This window comes from Chionomys nivalis, chromosome 24, assembly GCF_950005125.1.
Source record: "Chionomys nivalis chromosome 24, mChiNiv1.1, whole genome shotgun sequence".
Taxonomy (NCBI): domain Eukaryota; kingdom Metazoa; phylum Chordata; class Mammalia; order Rodentia; family Cricetidae; genus Chionomys; species Chionomys nivalis.
This window is the reverse complement of record NC_080109.1, coordinates 2,339,258-2,355,334: the sequence shown is the minus strand read 5'-3', so window position 1 is coordinate 2,355,334 and position 16,077 is coordinate 2,339,258. Positions and strand designations below refer to the sequence as shown.

The 16,077-nt window shown below is 50.2% G+C and overlaps 1 protein-coding gene across 1 annotated transcript in view; it reads left to right on the top strand.

Annotated features, from left to right (window-relative positions):
• Tmem154 (transmembrane protein 154) overlaps positions 1-16,077 on the top strand; it is a 44,423-nt gene that overhangs the window by 20,612 nt on the left and 7,734 nt on the right. The window contains exons 4-6 of the mRNA XM_057757077.1: positions 7,627-7,654; positions 8,606-8,691; positions 10,250-10,307. Coding sequence (XP_057613060.1) covers positions 7,627-7,654; positions 8,606-8,691; positions 10,250-10,307 — 172 coding nt within the window. The remainder of the gene's footprint in view (positions 1-7,626; positions 7,655-8,605; positions 8,692-10,249; positions 10,308-16,077) is intronic.

The following is a 16,077-nucleotide window of genomic DNA, read 5'->3' as shown; positions in this document are numbered from 1 at the left end:
CAGCATTCTGTTCTGTCTACTCCGCCTACCTAATTTTCTGTCCTATTAAAGGGGCCAAGGCAGTTTCTTTATTATTTAACCAATGAAACAACAGATAGAAAGATGACCCACCTCCATCACCACCCCACACCTCAGTTTGACCTTGAGAAGGGCGGAGAGAAACTTTCCTCTTGTTCCCACTGAAGCTGCATGCCCATATAGGAATTGGTTTTTGTTGTTGTTGTTGTTTTTGTTTTGAGACAGGGTTTCTCTGTGGTTTTGGAGCCTGTCCTGGAACTAGCTCTTGTAGACCAGGCTGGTCTCAAACTCACAGAGATCCGCCTGCCTCTGCCTCCCGAGTGCTGGAATTAAAGGCGTGCGCCACCACCACCGGGCCACAGGTGCACTCTTAAAGTATAGTAAAGAATGAGCAGAAAGCTAGAATTGAGGATGTGCTGTAAAATATGACTGGTTCCAGTTTTTGTTTGTTTGTTTTAAATTATATTTGTGTGTGTGTGTGTGTGTGCAAGCATGCACACACCTGGTGCACGTGTGAAAGTCGGAGGACAGCTTGCAGAAATTGGTTCTCTTTTTCCACCACGTGGGTCTTAGAGATCAAACCCAGTTCTTACACTTGGCAGGGGCGTCTTTACCTGCTGAGCCAGCTCTCTGACCTAGGTTTCAGTTTTTAAACTGAAGCTTTTAAAAGTCATTTCAAACTTCACTTCAGTGATAGGAGCTTCTCAAGTGAGATGCATGGTCAGGCTTCCATAGAAAATCCATTCTGTGTCCTCCAGGCCTGCGAACAGCGCGCCTTGATTTCCTTGCTCTTTGTCTCGCTCCAGGACAGTCACTGAGCCCAGGGAACAGCCAACAGAGGAGGTAAATGGAGCTGGGGAGCAAGCGCTAACCTCTTCTCTCACAGAAGGAACTAGTAAAATAAAAGAGGAAGAGGAAACCCATTCTCTACCGCTTGATATTTGAGAGTAACCTAGCAACAGTGGTCTCGTGGGAACTCCTCTGTAATCTGTGGTTAAAGCAAGACCCAGTGGAGTTGCCCCGACCACGCCCAACCCCCCACCCTCCAGCCGCCACCCCACCCCGCACCATTGCCCTGGCCAGACTTGAGTGCCTTCCTCAAAGCGGTTCTCCTGCTCAGTCTCTAAAGTAGCTTTGGGCTACAGGCATGTAACACCGCACCTGGCTCTCTCCTCTCCTCTTTTTCTAACCTCAGAGGAAGTAGGAGTTCCCTGTGAAACCTCAGTACCCAGGGGAGTCCAGGGCCGAGGCCTCCAGTCTCACGGAAAGCTCGCTCTCGCTTAGCCTTTAGAGCTCTCATGTGAGGAGCAGCCCCCGCCCTCCGTCTGGGCCCCAGCATCCCCCAAGCATCCCACACTTAGCCACTGTCCAAGCCTCTGCCGGTCCAGAGCCTGACCTGACGTCAGGGAGGCCAGAGGCCTGGTGACTACAGAACTCCTTCTGTCTGGACTTTCTTCTTGTCTGCTTGGCAAACTTCCACCCCTCCCTGGGCTGAGTTCATCGCCGCCCCCCCTCATGTTGTCTCTGCATTTACGCTCACCGTTCGCAGGGTTCACTCTGGCCTCCTAAGGGCACTCGTAGGTTGTTGTTTCCTGTTTCATTTTAGCTGGCCATATCATGCTCTGCTTGAAGGTCAAAAGGACCGAGAACTTGCCTTTACCCTTCTGTTTGCCGGGCACGGTGAGATGTTGTGAGCTCTCATCGACGTGAGAGAGACAATGGAATCAAATTGCCTTGCGCTTAGCTCTACGGATTCCTCCGACTCAGCTGTCGTGCCCGTTGGTGAATTCAACACCCTCATAGAGCTGTGAAATTAAATGAAGTTGTGTCTTTAAACACGCCTAGATTATTAAATGCTAACTATCTACGTCTGTGTGGGTTTACACAGGTGTCTCAGAGGCTCAAAGAGGCCATCAAATCCCCTGGAGTTGGAGTTACAGACTGTTGTGAGCCACCTTGTGGGTGCCGAACCCTGATCTTCTACAGAAGAGATAAATGCTTTTAACCACTGAGCCGTCCTTCCATCCCCTTCACTTATTATATGTTTGCCTAACGTGATCTTCAGTCTGTAGTATATTTGCTGTTGAAGGTGTGGATGAATGAACGAATGAATGCCAAGATCCTTTTTTAAAGAAAACTTCACACTTTCAGAGGTTAAAAACAAATTGCAAACCTGCATGGTGAGGCAAGCCTGTCATCCCAGCACTTAGGAACTGAGGCAGAAAGAGGCCGAGTTTCAGGGTAGCCTGGACACAAAACAAGACTTGTCTCAACAACAACAAAAGCCGGATTTACACATTATCCCTACCACAGATTGGCACACAGATTGGCGCATTGTCTTAGTTTAAATATGCCCCGCTTTAAGAAAATACAGCATAGAAAATTTAGAATTCTGAAACCACAAATTTCAGAGAAGTTTTTTTACACACACATATGGATACGTATGGGTGTATGTCCATGTATGTGCCGTTCCATGTGCATGTATGACCACATGTGTGTGGAGGTCAGAGGACAAGCTGGAGCGTCTGCTTCAGAAACACGGTGCCCTGCAGTGGCTATAGGGTTGACTGAGCGGCCAGCAGACCCCCGGAATCCTCTTGTCCCCATCTCTCCAGGGCCGGGATTGCAAGCGTGGGCCCCTTTCCCAGAACTTTGCTGTAAGTCCTGGGAATTGAACTCAAGTTCTCATGTCTGTGAGGCAAGTGCCTGACTGACTGACTGAGCCATCTCCTCTGCCCCAGAAAAGCTTTCGATAGAGACCCTTGATTTTTATACTAACCACTACTTTTATATAAATACAAATTCCCTTTTCTAAGGCTAAAGACTGACAGGTTAAATGCCTCTTAAGAAGTCTACTCATTTGTACTTAGCACAATTTCAGTTCACAAGATATTATATTATAAATAAAATTCTACTTAAATACGTGGGTTTTCAGGAAAAATAAAGCCATCCCACTAAGTCCGACAGGCAGGTTTGCTTTCTGGGACAGGTGGACGCCTATGCACAGGATAACCCCAGGAGGTAGAAATGTACATACCGTTTCCATCCCGTGTGATGGAGCCTGGACCCTCCCTCCACATCCAGGGAATCAACTGGGGAGGACTTGGCCCACACAGTCTACATAACCCCTCCTTTGACTGGAAATCAGTCTCCTGGTGTGCACTGGGAAGAAACACAGGGACTCAGTTGCACTGGGTATGCATTGCACCACTGAGGTCCATCCCAGCCCCTAAATCACCTTCCTTAGTCTCAAACCCAGGAAAGGGGGACACTGTGTAGTGGGATAGCCTGCTGTCCTCTACCCTAGACCCCCAGTGTTACGCTGTAGTGGGATAGCCTGCTGTCCTCTACCCTAGACCCCCAGTGTTACGCTGTAGTGGGGTAGCCTGCTGTCCTCTACCCTAGACCCCCAGTGTTACACTGTAGTGGGATAGCCTGCTGTCCTCTACCCTAGACCCCCAGTGTTACGCTGTAGTGGGATAGCCTGCTGTCCTCTACCCTAGACCCCCAGTGTTACACTGTAGTGGGATAGCCTGCTGTCCTCTACCCTAGACCCCCAGTGTTACGCTGTAGTGGGATAGCCTGCTGTCCTCTACCCTAGACCTCCAGTGTTACGCTGTAGTGGGATAGCCTGCTGTCCTCTACCCTAGACCCCCAGTGTTACACTGTAGTGGGGTAGCCTGCTGTCCTCTACCCTAGACCCCCAGTGTTACACTGTACTGGGATAGCCTGCTGTCCTCTACCCTAGACCCCCAGTGTCACACTGTAGTGGGATAGCCTGCTGTCCTCTACCCTAGACCCCCAGTGTCACACTGTAGTGGGATAGCCTGCTGTCCTCTACCCTAGACCCCCAGTGTTACACCTACAGTTGCTATTTAATCACTGTAAAGTGGCGTGAATGCCTATGTATCAGAAACATAGCTAAACATATTTGCATCCTTTTCACAGCATCAGGATTTCCAGAATAATAATAAATTCACATGGGGGTAGTTTGTTTGACAACAGTTTTCCAATTGATCCTGCTTTTCTTAATAGCCAATTAAAGCAGACATAGTTTTTATATTCTAACTCTTACTATAATATTAACTTTCAATCATGTATGTCATGCAGTAAATCTATCTGTCTGTCTGTCTGTCTGTCTGTCTGTCTGTCTGCCTGCCTGCCTATCCACCCATCCATCCTTCCAGGTCACTAAATGGCTACAGGGGCATCTGAGAGGCCATAGTTGTTAGCAGAGCTCTAGGTGTTCCTAAGAGGACTGAGACACCACAGCTGGGAACCCAGCTGGTCTGCACCGGTTCTGCAGGCTGAAATGACAGATACAGACCAGAGCTCTGCAGGAGATACTGCCACAGAGTCAGGCTGCAGGGCCAGAGCTGAGCCGCCCAAGCGCAGTGCAGGGGTGGCTGCAAGGGTAAAGGGCAGGGCAGGGTCTAGGATGGACAGATGGACAGACAGGCAGCAATGCTAGTAGGGTCTATCTGGAGTTCTCTGCCTATTAATGCTCTCTCTCTCCTCTCTCTCTTCTCTCTCTCTCTTTCTCTTCTCTATCTCTTCTCTCCTCTCTCTCTCTCTCTCTCTCTCTCTCTCTTTCCCTCCCTCCCTCCCTCCCTCCCTCTCTCTCTCTCTCTCTCTCTCTCTCTCTCACACACACACACACACACACAGTGGTCAGCTGACAGTTGGGTTGGGTTGTTACCATCACAGTGCCCGCCATCCAGTCATTGTAGTTCAGATGAGCAACTTCTACCATTTCTTCAGCCTAGTGTGTCAGGTGACTTCTGAGGCCCAGTGTTCCTGATGTGACTTAATGGGCCCAAGTGCAGTGACAATGTCAGCCTGCTTTGATAAATGTACACAGTGGTACCCTTTCTACTCTTAGTAACGTCTTTATCCGTGTGCCTTATGGGTAGTTCTGACAGGTGATGTCATTGCCAGGGCCCACCCAGGCCACAGTTGTTCTCCGCCTCAAAACTTGGGCCAATTCTACTTGCGAAATGGAATCTCTGAGGGAAAGACAGCCCGGAAAAAATTCTCACTGAACTAGGGCTGAACTAGGGCAGGGCATGCCTTTCTTAGCATCAGGTTGATGCACTGGGTGTCTCTCAAAGAACCGCTGTGCAGCATGGGCAGGAAGTCTTCACTTAGAACGGGCTGTGGCTGCCTGATGCCTGGCTCTGCTCAGTGAGTCTCCGGCTCAATCAGGAAACCGGGTGGTCAGAGCCTTCTGCGGCTCCTTCCCTCGGCCACTGAGCCAACGATCTCACCGTCCAGAGAGAAGAGGTGCTGGGAGGGTCTCAGGATATATGATTGTGAAGGAGAAGAGTAAGGTGGGGGAGGCTATGACATGGCGGGATGGAAAGGGGCGGGCACCCTGAATTGGTGGCAGTTAATGAAGAGATGTAGACCATGTGGAGTGGAGCAGGCAGGACCTGATTGCGGAGGACAAGTAATTGGTCTCCCCCGGCTTAATGCTCTGCTCCGGTACTTTCCCCAGATGTGTTTCTGTTGCCATGGTGGCTGGGGCAGAGGTAATGGCCCTGGCACAGGGAAGATGAGGCCACGGAAGGCTTTTTGCTCTTTTAATACTGATTACAGAGCCTCTCATTTGGTGTGTCTGGAGCACTTCGGTAATGGAGTTTTAAACTTTCCCATCATCTGCATGCAGGTCAGCTCCTCCTCATCCCCAAGCCTGTGGGGACCCCAGATGAGGGAAAGATTAGAGCCGGGCTGTGGGGTCACTTGCTCCCTGAGAAATTAGCGGGAAAGTTAGTAAGCAGGGAAAGTGGGATTGTTCAGAAGTGTAGGGTGACGAGCAGGGGGTTCTCTACAGGGTCCAGTCCCCAAGCACTGCAGACATGGGGGCGTGGGAGTACATGCTTATAATGCTGGTGCAAGAGGGTCAGAAGTTCAAGGTCACCCTCAAACATACAGCAAGTTTGAGGCCAGCCTTAACTAGGTGAGACCCCCCCATCTCAAACAATGGCAACAAAACTGTGGGTATAGAACATGTAAGGGGAAGCCATCCTCCCCCACCTAAGCTTCTGGAGAGTCAAGGATCGCAGGAGGCTTCCGACCCTATTCAGGGGTAGAAGACAGGACCCACAGTGCCTTCGAGGCAAGCAGTGATGGCATGAATCCTGCTTCTGCCCCAGCTCTCCTGGACTAGCCGTGCCAGTGAAGTGTGCCAACCGGCAGGACGTGGCAGCCTGAGCTGCCCTGAGCTCAGTCCCGGGTGCCCGCTGCTGTGTTTCCTTGCTGATAACTGTACTTCAGCAGGCTAGACACCAGGCGGCCTCTGCTGCCAGGGGTCAGGAGCATCTGACTCTCCGGGGTCCTTGGCAAAGGCTTGCTTTCCAGAGCATCTGTCTTGCTCACAGTGCGCCCACTTGTCATCCCTGATTCCCTTCCCAGGGGATGTTGGTCTCCCTGCCAAACTAAACAGAGTTTGCTTGGGCCAGGCTATGATTCTTGCCACCTGCTCATCTGGAGTGGAGTCTCATCCATGTTAGAGCTGTTTTGTCAAATTTCACCTGACTCTCACCCCGATCAGCAGCCATTAAAGGCAAGCTGGTTGGAAGTCCTGCTATTATAATAATGAAAGGTCCAAGATATCAGGTGTGAATTTAACTCCACCATAGACAACTGAGATTGAAACCTATTCATCTGCCTAGTGAGTATTTGCTAGGTGTTGGCTGGGTACTGCGCTAGCAGGATGGGGGCTGGGGCATGTCACGGTGAGCAAGGCAGATAGATGCTCTCCTGGCCCTTTGGGAGCTATGCTCTAGTGGGAAAGGCAGAAGAAACAGACTCAAACAGATGGTCCAACAGGTGAGAAACCAGCCAGTACTGTGAAGGAAGCAAGCGAAATGCAGAGCCCAGGACCTGTGGGATGGATGGACCTTCCTGAATAGAGGTGGGGATGACTGCCTGAGAGGTGGAGGGATCTAGACGTTCAAAGAGTGGGCTGAAGGGGACTTTCAAAGGCATCCCTTGATGGGGTCGCCCATGTGGCATAGGCTCAGAACGATGTGTCGGAAGGAAGTGATCTGTAATATTGTTTTGTTGAAGGCAGGTCAGGAATCAACCCCTGGTTTCACTCGTTTGTTTGTTTGTTTGTTTGTTTGTTTGTTTAACACTTTCTTTCCTAACCATGCTTCTCTTCTTCCTGCGGATACAAAAATAATAAGTAAGGTGAGCACTCCCAGGGAGCACTCCTCTCTAAAGGCGGCAGAGCCCAGGTTCTGTGGGGGATTGGGACCTAGTTTCACCACAGCAATCTGCACTGTGTGCCTTGGAGGCTAATGGTGGCTGCTTTAGAAATGTGACCAACAGGCCTCCAAGGTGCCTCAGTGGTAAAGGCTTTGGATTTGATCTCTGAAACTCACATGGTAGAAGAAGAGAACCAACTTCCTCAAACTGTCCCCTTGTCTTCGCTTAAGTGCTATGGGTACCCACGCACAGAATAAATACAGTAAAAGCAAGGTTTTTGAAAAGACGATTCACTCGCCGCTCTCTCCTTTCCGTTGTAAAGGAGACTCAGGGTTGTTGCTGTAGTCCCTGCAGATGGTCAGCGCTGACACTTCTCCTGTGTGTGTTCTCTTTCAGACGAGCCCATTGTCGAAAACCTGAAAGTGTGAGTGAGCTCTCCCCACCAGGCCTCCGTTCCCCTGCCGTGTGGACAGTAGTCAGGGGGAAGAGAGGACAGAGCCGTTAACCGTCTGGGTGGTTCCTCTTGTGGGCCAGTACCCCTGGACTCTGGCAGCCCCCACAGTCACATGGGAGATGCGTCTTAGTCTCCAAACCTTGCCCAGTGGTCTCTGCTGTTGTCACCTGCCAGAAAGGAATTTTTGTCTGGATGCTACCAGTGCCAGATTCATAGCAGTTAAATATTCTGGTGCCGGGTGAACACCAAAAGCATGGAGCGATGCCTCTCCTGCCCCTCCTATCATTTTCCTGGAGCAGACACTACCTGCTTCATTTCCCAGTGAGACGTCCGCAATGCACTCAGAGCTGCGGTCTTTCCTCCCTGGTTCCATCCACCCTGATGGCTCCATCCATCCTGTGCAGAGCTTTTGCCCCTATTTATACCCTCGAAACCTGGGACATGGGACCAGGGCATTTCTGAGAGTGGCAGTTCCATTGCTCCTAGTTGGAAAAGCCTGGGCATTGAAAGAGACCAGATAAAAGTAGTCTGACGACTGGCCTCTTGATCTGGGTCATTGATCAAAATTCCAAGAAAAGAGAAGTGTCACTAGGCGAGGCCAGGAAGCCGAATGAGGCAGCCTCTGAGCACCCTGGCAACCGTGGCTTTGGTCTCCAGGGAGCAGTTTTTCTTTGAGTTCACCCCCGGCCTCTATGCCATCCGGTTTGGCCTGAGTGATAGATGAGGGATTCTTGCAGATTCTGCCTTTCTTGCTGTTAGTTTGATACTCCTTTGATGAGGACAGACCTTGGGTGGGACTGGGGCATCACACACTGAATCAGGTTGTTTCTAACTAGGCAAGGTGCTAGACTCTTCCCCCGATGAAATTCAGTTGGCGGAGCTTGTTCTTTTTTAAAACGTGCGTTTCTGCCCTCCGTCTAGCCCTATTTTTGAGGAGGACACACCCTCCGTGATGGAAATAGAGATGGAAGAGCTGGACAAGTGGATGAGCAGCATGACTAGGAACGGTACGTGGAGACCCAGAGTGCTTGTTTGCCTCTCTGGTGATGGAAGGTTAGCAGGCTGCCTCGGCTTCAGCAGCAGCTCAGAATTCTGAAGCCACGCTCCATCTGGCACAGGTCTGAATGGTCCTTAAGTGTCCAGCTTAACCATCAGCATTGCATCTGTGGTTAGCACTTGTATTTAATTGTGTACAAGTTGAAATGGGACTTTTCAAAGGGAGATGGCGTAGTTATTTGTTTCTTTCTGAGTTTGTGCATGTGTGTATGTGTGATGTTCATGTGTGTATGTGTGTGTGTGATGTTTGTGTGTGCGATGTTCATGTGTGTGTGGTGTTTGTGTGTATGTATGTGTGGTGTATGTGTGGTGTATGTGTGGTATGTGTGTGTGGTGTAGTTGTGGTGTGTGTGTATGTGTGTGTATGTGTCGTGTTTGTGTGTGTGTGGTGTATGTGTGGTATGTGTGTGTGGTGTAGTTGTGGTGTGTGTGTATATGTATGTGTGGTGTATGTGTGGTGTGTGTGTGGTGTATGTGGTGTGTGTGTGTATGTGTGGTGTAGTTGTGGTGTGTGTGTGTGCAGAGGAAAGCTGCCCTCTAACACACTTCGTTCATATTCCTTTGAGAATTTTTCACTGAACCTGGAACTTGTTGCTTTTTGATTAGCCGCTCCAGACAGCAAGATGTCTCTGCCCATGTGTTCCCCCCGCATACACACATGTGCATGAACACGCACACACAAACCGTGAGTGCACTTACGGATACGTATAGCCACACCGAGGTTTTCGCATGGGCGCTGGGGATTTGAGCTCAAGAACTCGATGCTTGTGCACTAAGGAGACACTTTGCCCACTGGATGACCTCTTCGGGTCACTCATTTCTATTTTTAAAATAGGTCTATCTAGTTAGCTACTAACTTACGTGTGTGTGTCCACATCTGTGTGCAAGCAGGAGTATTTGTGCACATGCATGATGCCCAGAAGAGGGTACTGTGTATTCAGTGAGAAACCCTGCCTTAAAAAATAAGGTGAAGAGCCATAAGTGAGGGCACCCAGTGCCAAACTGTGGCCTCCACATGGGCATACGTGGGTATGCATACAATACACCATGCTGCTGTGTGCATGTGTGTGTGTGCATGTGTGTGTGTGTTAGAGAAGAAAGAAGCTCCCTGGGAGAAACTGGCCACTCCCCACCTTCCTGATGCTCCTGCCATAAGTTGTTCTGCAGACACTTCAAAACCTGAGGCACAGCCATCTTATTCCCGTATCTGGCTTCCAAGAGGCATATTCTGGTTTTCAGAACACAGTGGGACCAACTATGCAAGCCGTGATGGATTGTACAACAGGGGCACAGAACACTGCGGCTTCGTGTCTGTGTGACTGGGGTGCTTATCATTTCAAGAGTCTCGGCATCATTAATCTTTGAACCTCTAGAACTCTCTAGCGGAGCTGTTTCTTCATGGGTAGCCACGTAGAGGGTATAGTCCATGCCGGGTGGTGTCAGTTTTGTGGACAGAAAAGGGAGTTCTGGTGACTGACTAACAATGGACTTGATTTTCTGCCGTCTTAGCCGACCATGAAGGTTTACCTACTTTGAAGGAAGAAAAGGAGCCAAACCTCAGCCCAAGGTATGTCTACATCTGCTTTCTCTCAGGGGTCATGAGCGTGGAAGCGGGCCACAGCCACAGCACGGTGTTTTGTTCGCCTTCCCTATGCCTGGCAATTTAATTTGTCAGCTCACATGGAGGATTGTGCGGTCAGGAAGCGTGTTTTGGAAACTACAAAGTGTCCCAGTAGCTCTTTGTCCTTAGATATAAATTAGTATTGACGTGTCCTTGATATTTCAAAGAGACCCTATTGAGCCGGCTTCCGTTTTAGTCCTAAAATTTGCTGTTTATAGCAAATTGAACTGTGAGGTTATTTGCCTTGGATGGATAGATGTTTGGTAAGGAAACAGGTGGCAAGGACAGGCCCAAAGGAGGTGGCTTTCAATAATCGTGATTAGGAGGAACGTTTCGAAAAGCGAGCCAACAAACAAAGGACCCTAACCCACCCAGACTGGATTGCTATCAGAGAGAAATTCAATGAAAATTAAAAACGTACTCCATTCTGCCACTAGGTGGCTCTGCTTGATAGAAAATTTTAGTGCCTTGGGGCCAGGTGTAATTTATTAGCCCTGGATGGTATCATTTAAATGATACCATCTTTGTGAGGAGGGAAATTAGTGAGTTTGGGGGATTTGCAATTAGAGAGTTGTTTGCTCGGTAGGTGGAGAAAGCTAGAAGGGATTAAGGAGGGGGCAAGCTTTTCAGAGCATGGCTATGGTTTGGGGGGTCACCAAGTTATCTGCTGGGTGACAGGAAGATGACCAGGCAGCAGAGCTCAGTGGTGATGGTGACAGACAGAGCGCTTGTATCAGAACACAGAGTGAAGCTTGAGAGTGTGGTGAATGGCTGTGAATACACGAGTTATCAATGCACTTGTCTTAGATGCTTCCGGAATGCAGCTGCCCATCACCAGGCCGTTCCCAAGGCCACAGTACTGCACGTCAAGATGTTATTAGGTTTTCCTTCCGGGTCTTTGTCTCTCTGCAGCTATTCCCCTAGAATCCCAGGGTGCTACCAAATAGTTCACCAGCCTGCGTCTCTCTCAGTCATGAATAACACAGTCCTACCCAGGTCAACCTCAACCTGAAGTCCACTCTGTTACCTCCTGGGTTGTCTATATGTTCCAATTCATCTCTAGTTTGGAAAACACTCTATCTCACTTAAAATCAGATTCCAGATAGTAAGAGGAAGGCAAAAGAAAGGAAAATAATGCCACTGTTGTATGACAAGGGACATATCTTAACCTTCCCCTCCTAACGAGACGCTGTCAGTACCGATCACCCTCAAACTATTAACATCATCGCTGCACCCTTGGTGTTGAGAAATGTCAGTAGTTTTAGGCACCCAGATCTCACTCTTTGCGATTACTGCCATCGCTGAAGAGACTTGCTCTTACAGGATTGTACGATAAAGAAATTGTATTTAAAAATCTTGGTTTTCTTTTTAAACCATAGAGAGGTTGTTCTTGAAATAAGCTGCCTGTAAGACAAAACAGCCCTTATCTGTTTGGAGAGTTGTTCTATGTGAACCGATCGTTTTGCAAGTGAGTATCTGAACTCCTCTGTGGGTCTGGAACTGTCTGGCTTTGACTCATAGGACACCTGCCAGAGCTTCACCCATTCCTGGAAGCCTGTCCTGGAGTTCTAGCAGACCATTCTCAGCCCTTGACCACATCCGTTCTGGTGACTTCCACCGGCGATGATATTGAAAGCGGAATGAATTTACAGGGACTGTTACACACAGCCCAGCTCACTTGTCACCACCTCCCCACAGGTGACACACTTGTTACAATTGATACATCGTCATCAAGTAGCTGTTGGCATTGACCCCTGAGACACCCCCCATAAGGTGACCTTAATGCTTCAGAAAGCAGGGGAGGGACAGCAGACAAGGGGTGGATTTAATGACGGCCACACTGTCCATCCTCCTGATGAAAGAAGGCTTCTGGAATCTGTTTGCAGGGTCTGTCAGACGTCCTCTGAGCTTCTGGGAAAGGAAGCTCTGTCAGAGCCCATCCCAGCCCTTGACTTTCACTTACCCGTTCTCGCCGACTGTACTTTCCTGCTCCCCTTTTGTGCTCCCCCTTCTCTCCTTTTCTCCTCCCTTCCTTTCTCTCGCCCCGTGGCCCCCCCATCTCTGCCTCTGTCTTGAGTTGGGATCTTACTACATAGTCCAGGCTGGCCTTGGACTCATAATCTTCCTTCCTCAGATTTCTGAAAATTGGGATGATGGAAGTATTGACACAGATTGGCATTTTAAATATATACATTTATTATTTTTAGGGTACATTATTGTCACAAGATAATAGATGTCATTATATTTTCATATATCCCTCCAGTTTACTTTGATCAAATCCCCCATTAACCATCTCTTAGCCCTTTACCTGAGAGTGGACATTTTTCTTGAACTATGGACTCTAGTTTCTGGTCTAAGAATGGAACCCCGGACCTTGTGCCTGCTGGGCCAGTGTTCTGCTACTGTGCTCATGCTCAGCCTCCAAATAGGATTTTAGCAAGGACCAGATCTATGCAAAATACTTCAAGACCTTTGCAGCGAGGTTGTCATGGCCAAAACAAAAACAAAATAATGATAGGAAAAGAAAGCAAAGGAGTTGGGGGATCTCTAGTCTTATTTCCCACCTTAGTGGCCTTTCCCCATAATCCCCTCTTATGTAGCTTGCACCAGGCAAAGAAGAAGTCCTTTCTGTGGTATTCAGAATCTAGAAGGGGCACAGGGGTAAGCCCAGAGTGGAAAGAATTTCATCGTCAACCTTGTTGGGTTCTGGCAGCATGCGATGATAAGAACAGATCCATTTGGTGGGTCTTACAGTCCACTGTTCAGATCTCTAGAGAAGGCCTACTCCTCCATTGTCTGGCCCCACCCGTACAACACCCATCTCCCAAATGCCACGAGATAGTGGTCCAATCCCGACTAGTCGGCCTGGTCCTGGCTTATCCAGGCTCACAGCATGCTCCTTTCTCCTGAGTCACTGGGCAGACAGTTAGTGCTTCTGTCTGCTGGGACGGCGTGAACAGACAGGGAGGTGCACATGTAACCAAGTGCCCATTGTCTGCTCCGCATCTCTGTCCATAGGTGGGGTTTATTTTGTGCAATGATACAAAGACAGCAAGGTATTAAGAGATGTCTGTGGTCACATCCAATATTGCTTTGGTAGTTTCTTCCTCTTTTCCCCATCTAGTCCCTTAAAAAAAACCAATAACAGTATCCTTCAAGTGCACAAATATGAAGAGTGAACTAGCCAGGTGTGGTTGCACACACACTCAAGAGGCAGAGGCAGGGAGATCTTTGAGGTCAAGTCTAGCCTGGTCTATATAGCAAGTTCCAGCACAGCTAAGGCTACACAGAGAAGCCCCGTCTCAATATATACATTGAACTAGTTTTGCTCAAATCTAGGTCTGGTATCATGAGGGATACAAAATAATAGTTTGTGCCCTCCAGACAAACAGGGCAATGTTAAAGACAGGAGTGTAAGTGTGTGTGTGTGTGTGTGTGTACACCAGATTACATCTCCACAGCAGACACATCTCTGCATCTTAGGCTGATTCCTAGCCTCATCTCTGTAACTCCACCCAGGCCAGGCCTCTGTCGGGAAGAAGGGCATTATATTGATGAGAAAGGAGCTTGATCTAATTGCTCCGTGACTTTGTGCCAAACTGATCGCTGCACTCCCTGAAACTGAGTCAGAGCATCGAGGCCTCTGAAGGGCCTAGTGATGGCATATTGCCATCTTCAGAGACGGCTGCATTAGCTGTGGCCTTAGCTCAGGACTGCTGCCAGATAGATGGTCAGGGGGACAGGGTGGCTGTCCAGTCTGGACGAACAGAGTGGCGGCTACGAAGTGAGGTACTCAAGCTGAATCTGCCCCAATTCTGCTGGCAGCATGCCAGTCAAGACTGACAGTCTGTCCTTCTGTTCCTGTGTGTGCTGTGGAAAGGTGTTCCGTGTTCTTCGCATGTTTACGCAACACTCCTAGACAAATTGCTCGTTAATGTCGCTGTCAGAAATAAGTTGCTAAAACTGCACGCGTGCGCATGACGGCAAGCCGGGACGGCTGAGCGCCGAGCCGCTATTGTGTTTGCTGCGGCTCGGTGGCAGCTCGCCAAGGTATTTTTAACAGGGAACTCCAGGGTTTGCTAGAGTTAAAAACGCATGGCTTATTTGATCGTTTCCCAGCGATGACGAACAACCAGAGGCAGCAGCGAGCGTAGCGAACTAAATAAAAGACTGAGCCTGTGGTGGGGGGTGCCCTGGGCCACGGTGCTGGGGCCGTGAGGGGCTGGAGGGGCTGTGGGGGGCTGTGGAGGTGTGGGGGCTGTGGGAGTGTGGGGGAGTGGAAGCTGTGGGGAGTTGTGGGGGGCTGTAGGGGTGTGGGGGGCTGTGGGGTGTGGAAGTGTGGGGGTGTGGAGGGCTGTGGAGGGCTGTGGGGTGTGGGAGTGTGAGGGTGTGGAGGGCTGTGGGGGTGTAAGGGTGTGGGGGCTGTGGAGGTGTGGGGAGTTGTGGAGGGCTGTGGGGGTGTGGGGCTGTGGGGAGTTGTGGTGGGTTATGGGGGTGTGGAGGTATGGGGACTGTGGGGGCTGTGGAGGTGTGGGGTGTGGGGGACTGGGGGCAGTGGGGAGTTGTACGTGGCTGTGGGAGGCTGTGGGGAGGAAGTTTCTGACTAACTCGCTGACCTGATGAACATCGCACCACACAGAACGCCAGGAGGGCAGCTGCCCTCTGGGAATGGCCTGATGTCTCATCAAAGCAGAAGCAGCTTGTGTCTATGCTGGGACTCTGTCAGCCCTCTATGATGTTCCAGAGGTCATGAGTACTTTGCTTTTGAGAAGTAAACGCTACTGCTGAACAAAATGCTTCTCCTTAGAAATTCAAAGTGTGCTTCCACAGACATTTTAAAGCCTTTGAGACTTTGTGGCAATGTTCCAGATAACTAGGGAGCCAGTGCTCGGTCTGCAGAATAAACATTAGCAGTAGGCATGGATCTCAGTGTGTGGTGCTCAGGATTGAGGCCAGAGCCTCTCTCACGCTTTCCTCTGGGCCACACTCAGCCCCTCATTTATTCTTCACAACAGCCCTATGAGTTGGATAATTATTAGGTGTGTTTTGCAGATGAGAGCAGACAAGGGAATTAGTTAGAGCTAAGGAAGGTTAACTCGCCCATGGTCACACAGCAAGGAAGTACCTGGGCCCTGATTCAAACTCCAGTCATACTGAGTGTTCTTCCTATGCTTAGAATCCACTGGTTAGTGTATCCCCATACTGTAGCTACCGTAAAAGCCACCAAAACATGGGAACTACCCAGCACTAATACCCACAGCAAGAGGAACAGAATAATCATTTCTAAGGTTCGAATATTTATGTACTGGAATGGGAGAGGATACGGTGGGTGGGGGAGGGCGCGGTGGGCGGGGAAGGGCACAGTGGGAAGGGGAGGGTACAGGGGGTGGGAGAGGATACAGGGGGTGGGGAGGGCGCGGTGGGCGGGGGAGGGTACGGGGTAGGGGAGGGCGCGGTGGGCGGGGGAGGGCACAGTGGGAAGGGGAGGGTACAGGGGGTGGGAGAGGATACAGGGGGTGGGGAGGGCGTGGTGGGCGGGGGAGGGTACAGGGGGTGGGGGAGGATACAGGGGGTGAGGAGGGCGCCGTGGGTGGGGGAGGGTACAGGGGGTGGGAGAGGATACAGGGGGTGGGGGAGGGCGCGGTGGGGGAGGGCGAGGTGGGCGGGGGAGGGAGCGGTGGGCGGGGGAGGGAGCGGTGGGCGGGGGAGGGTACAG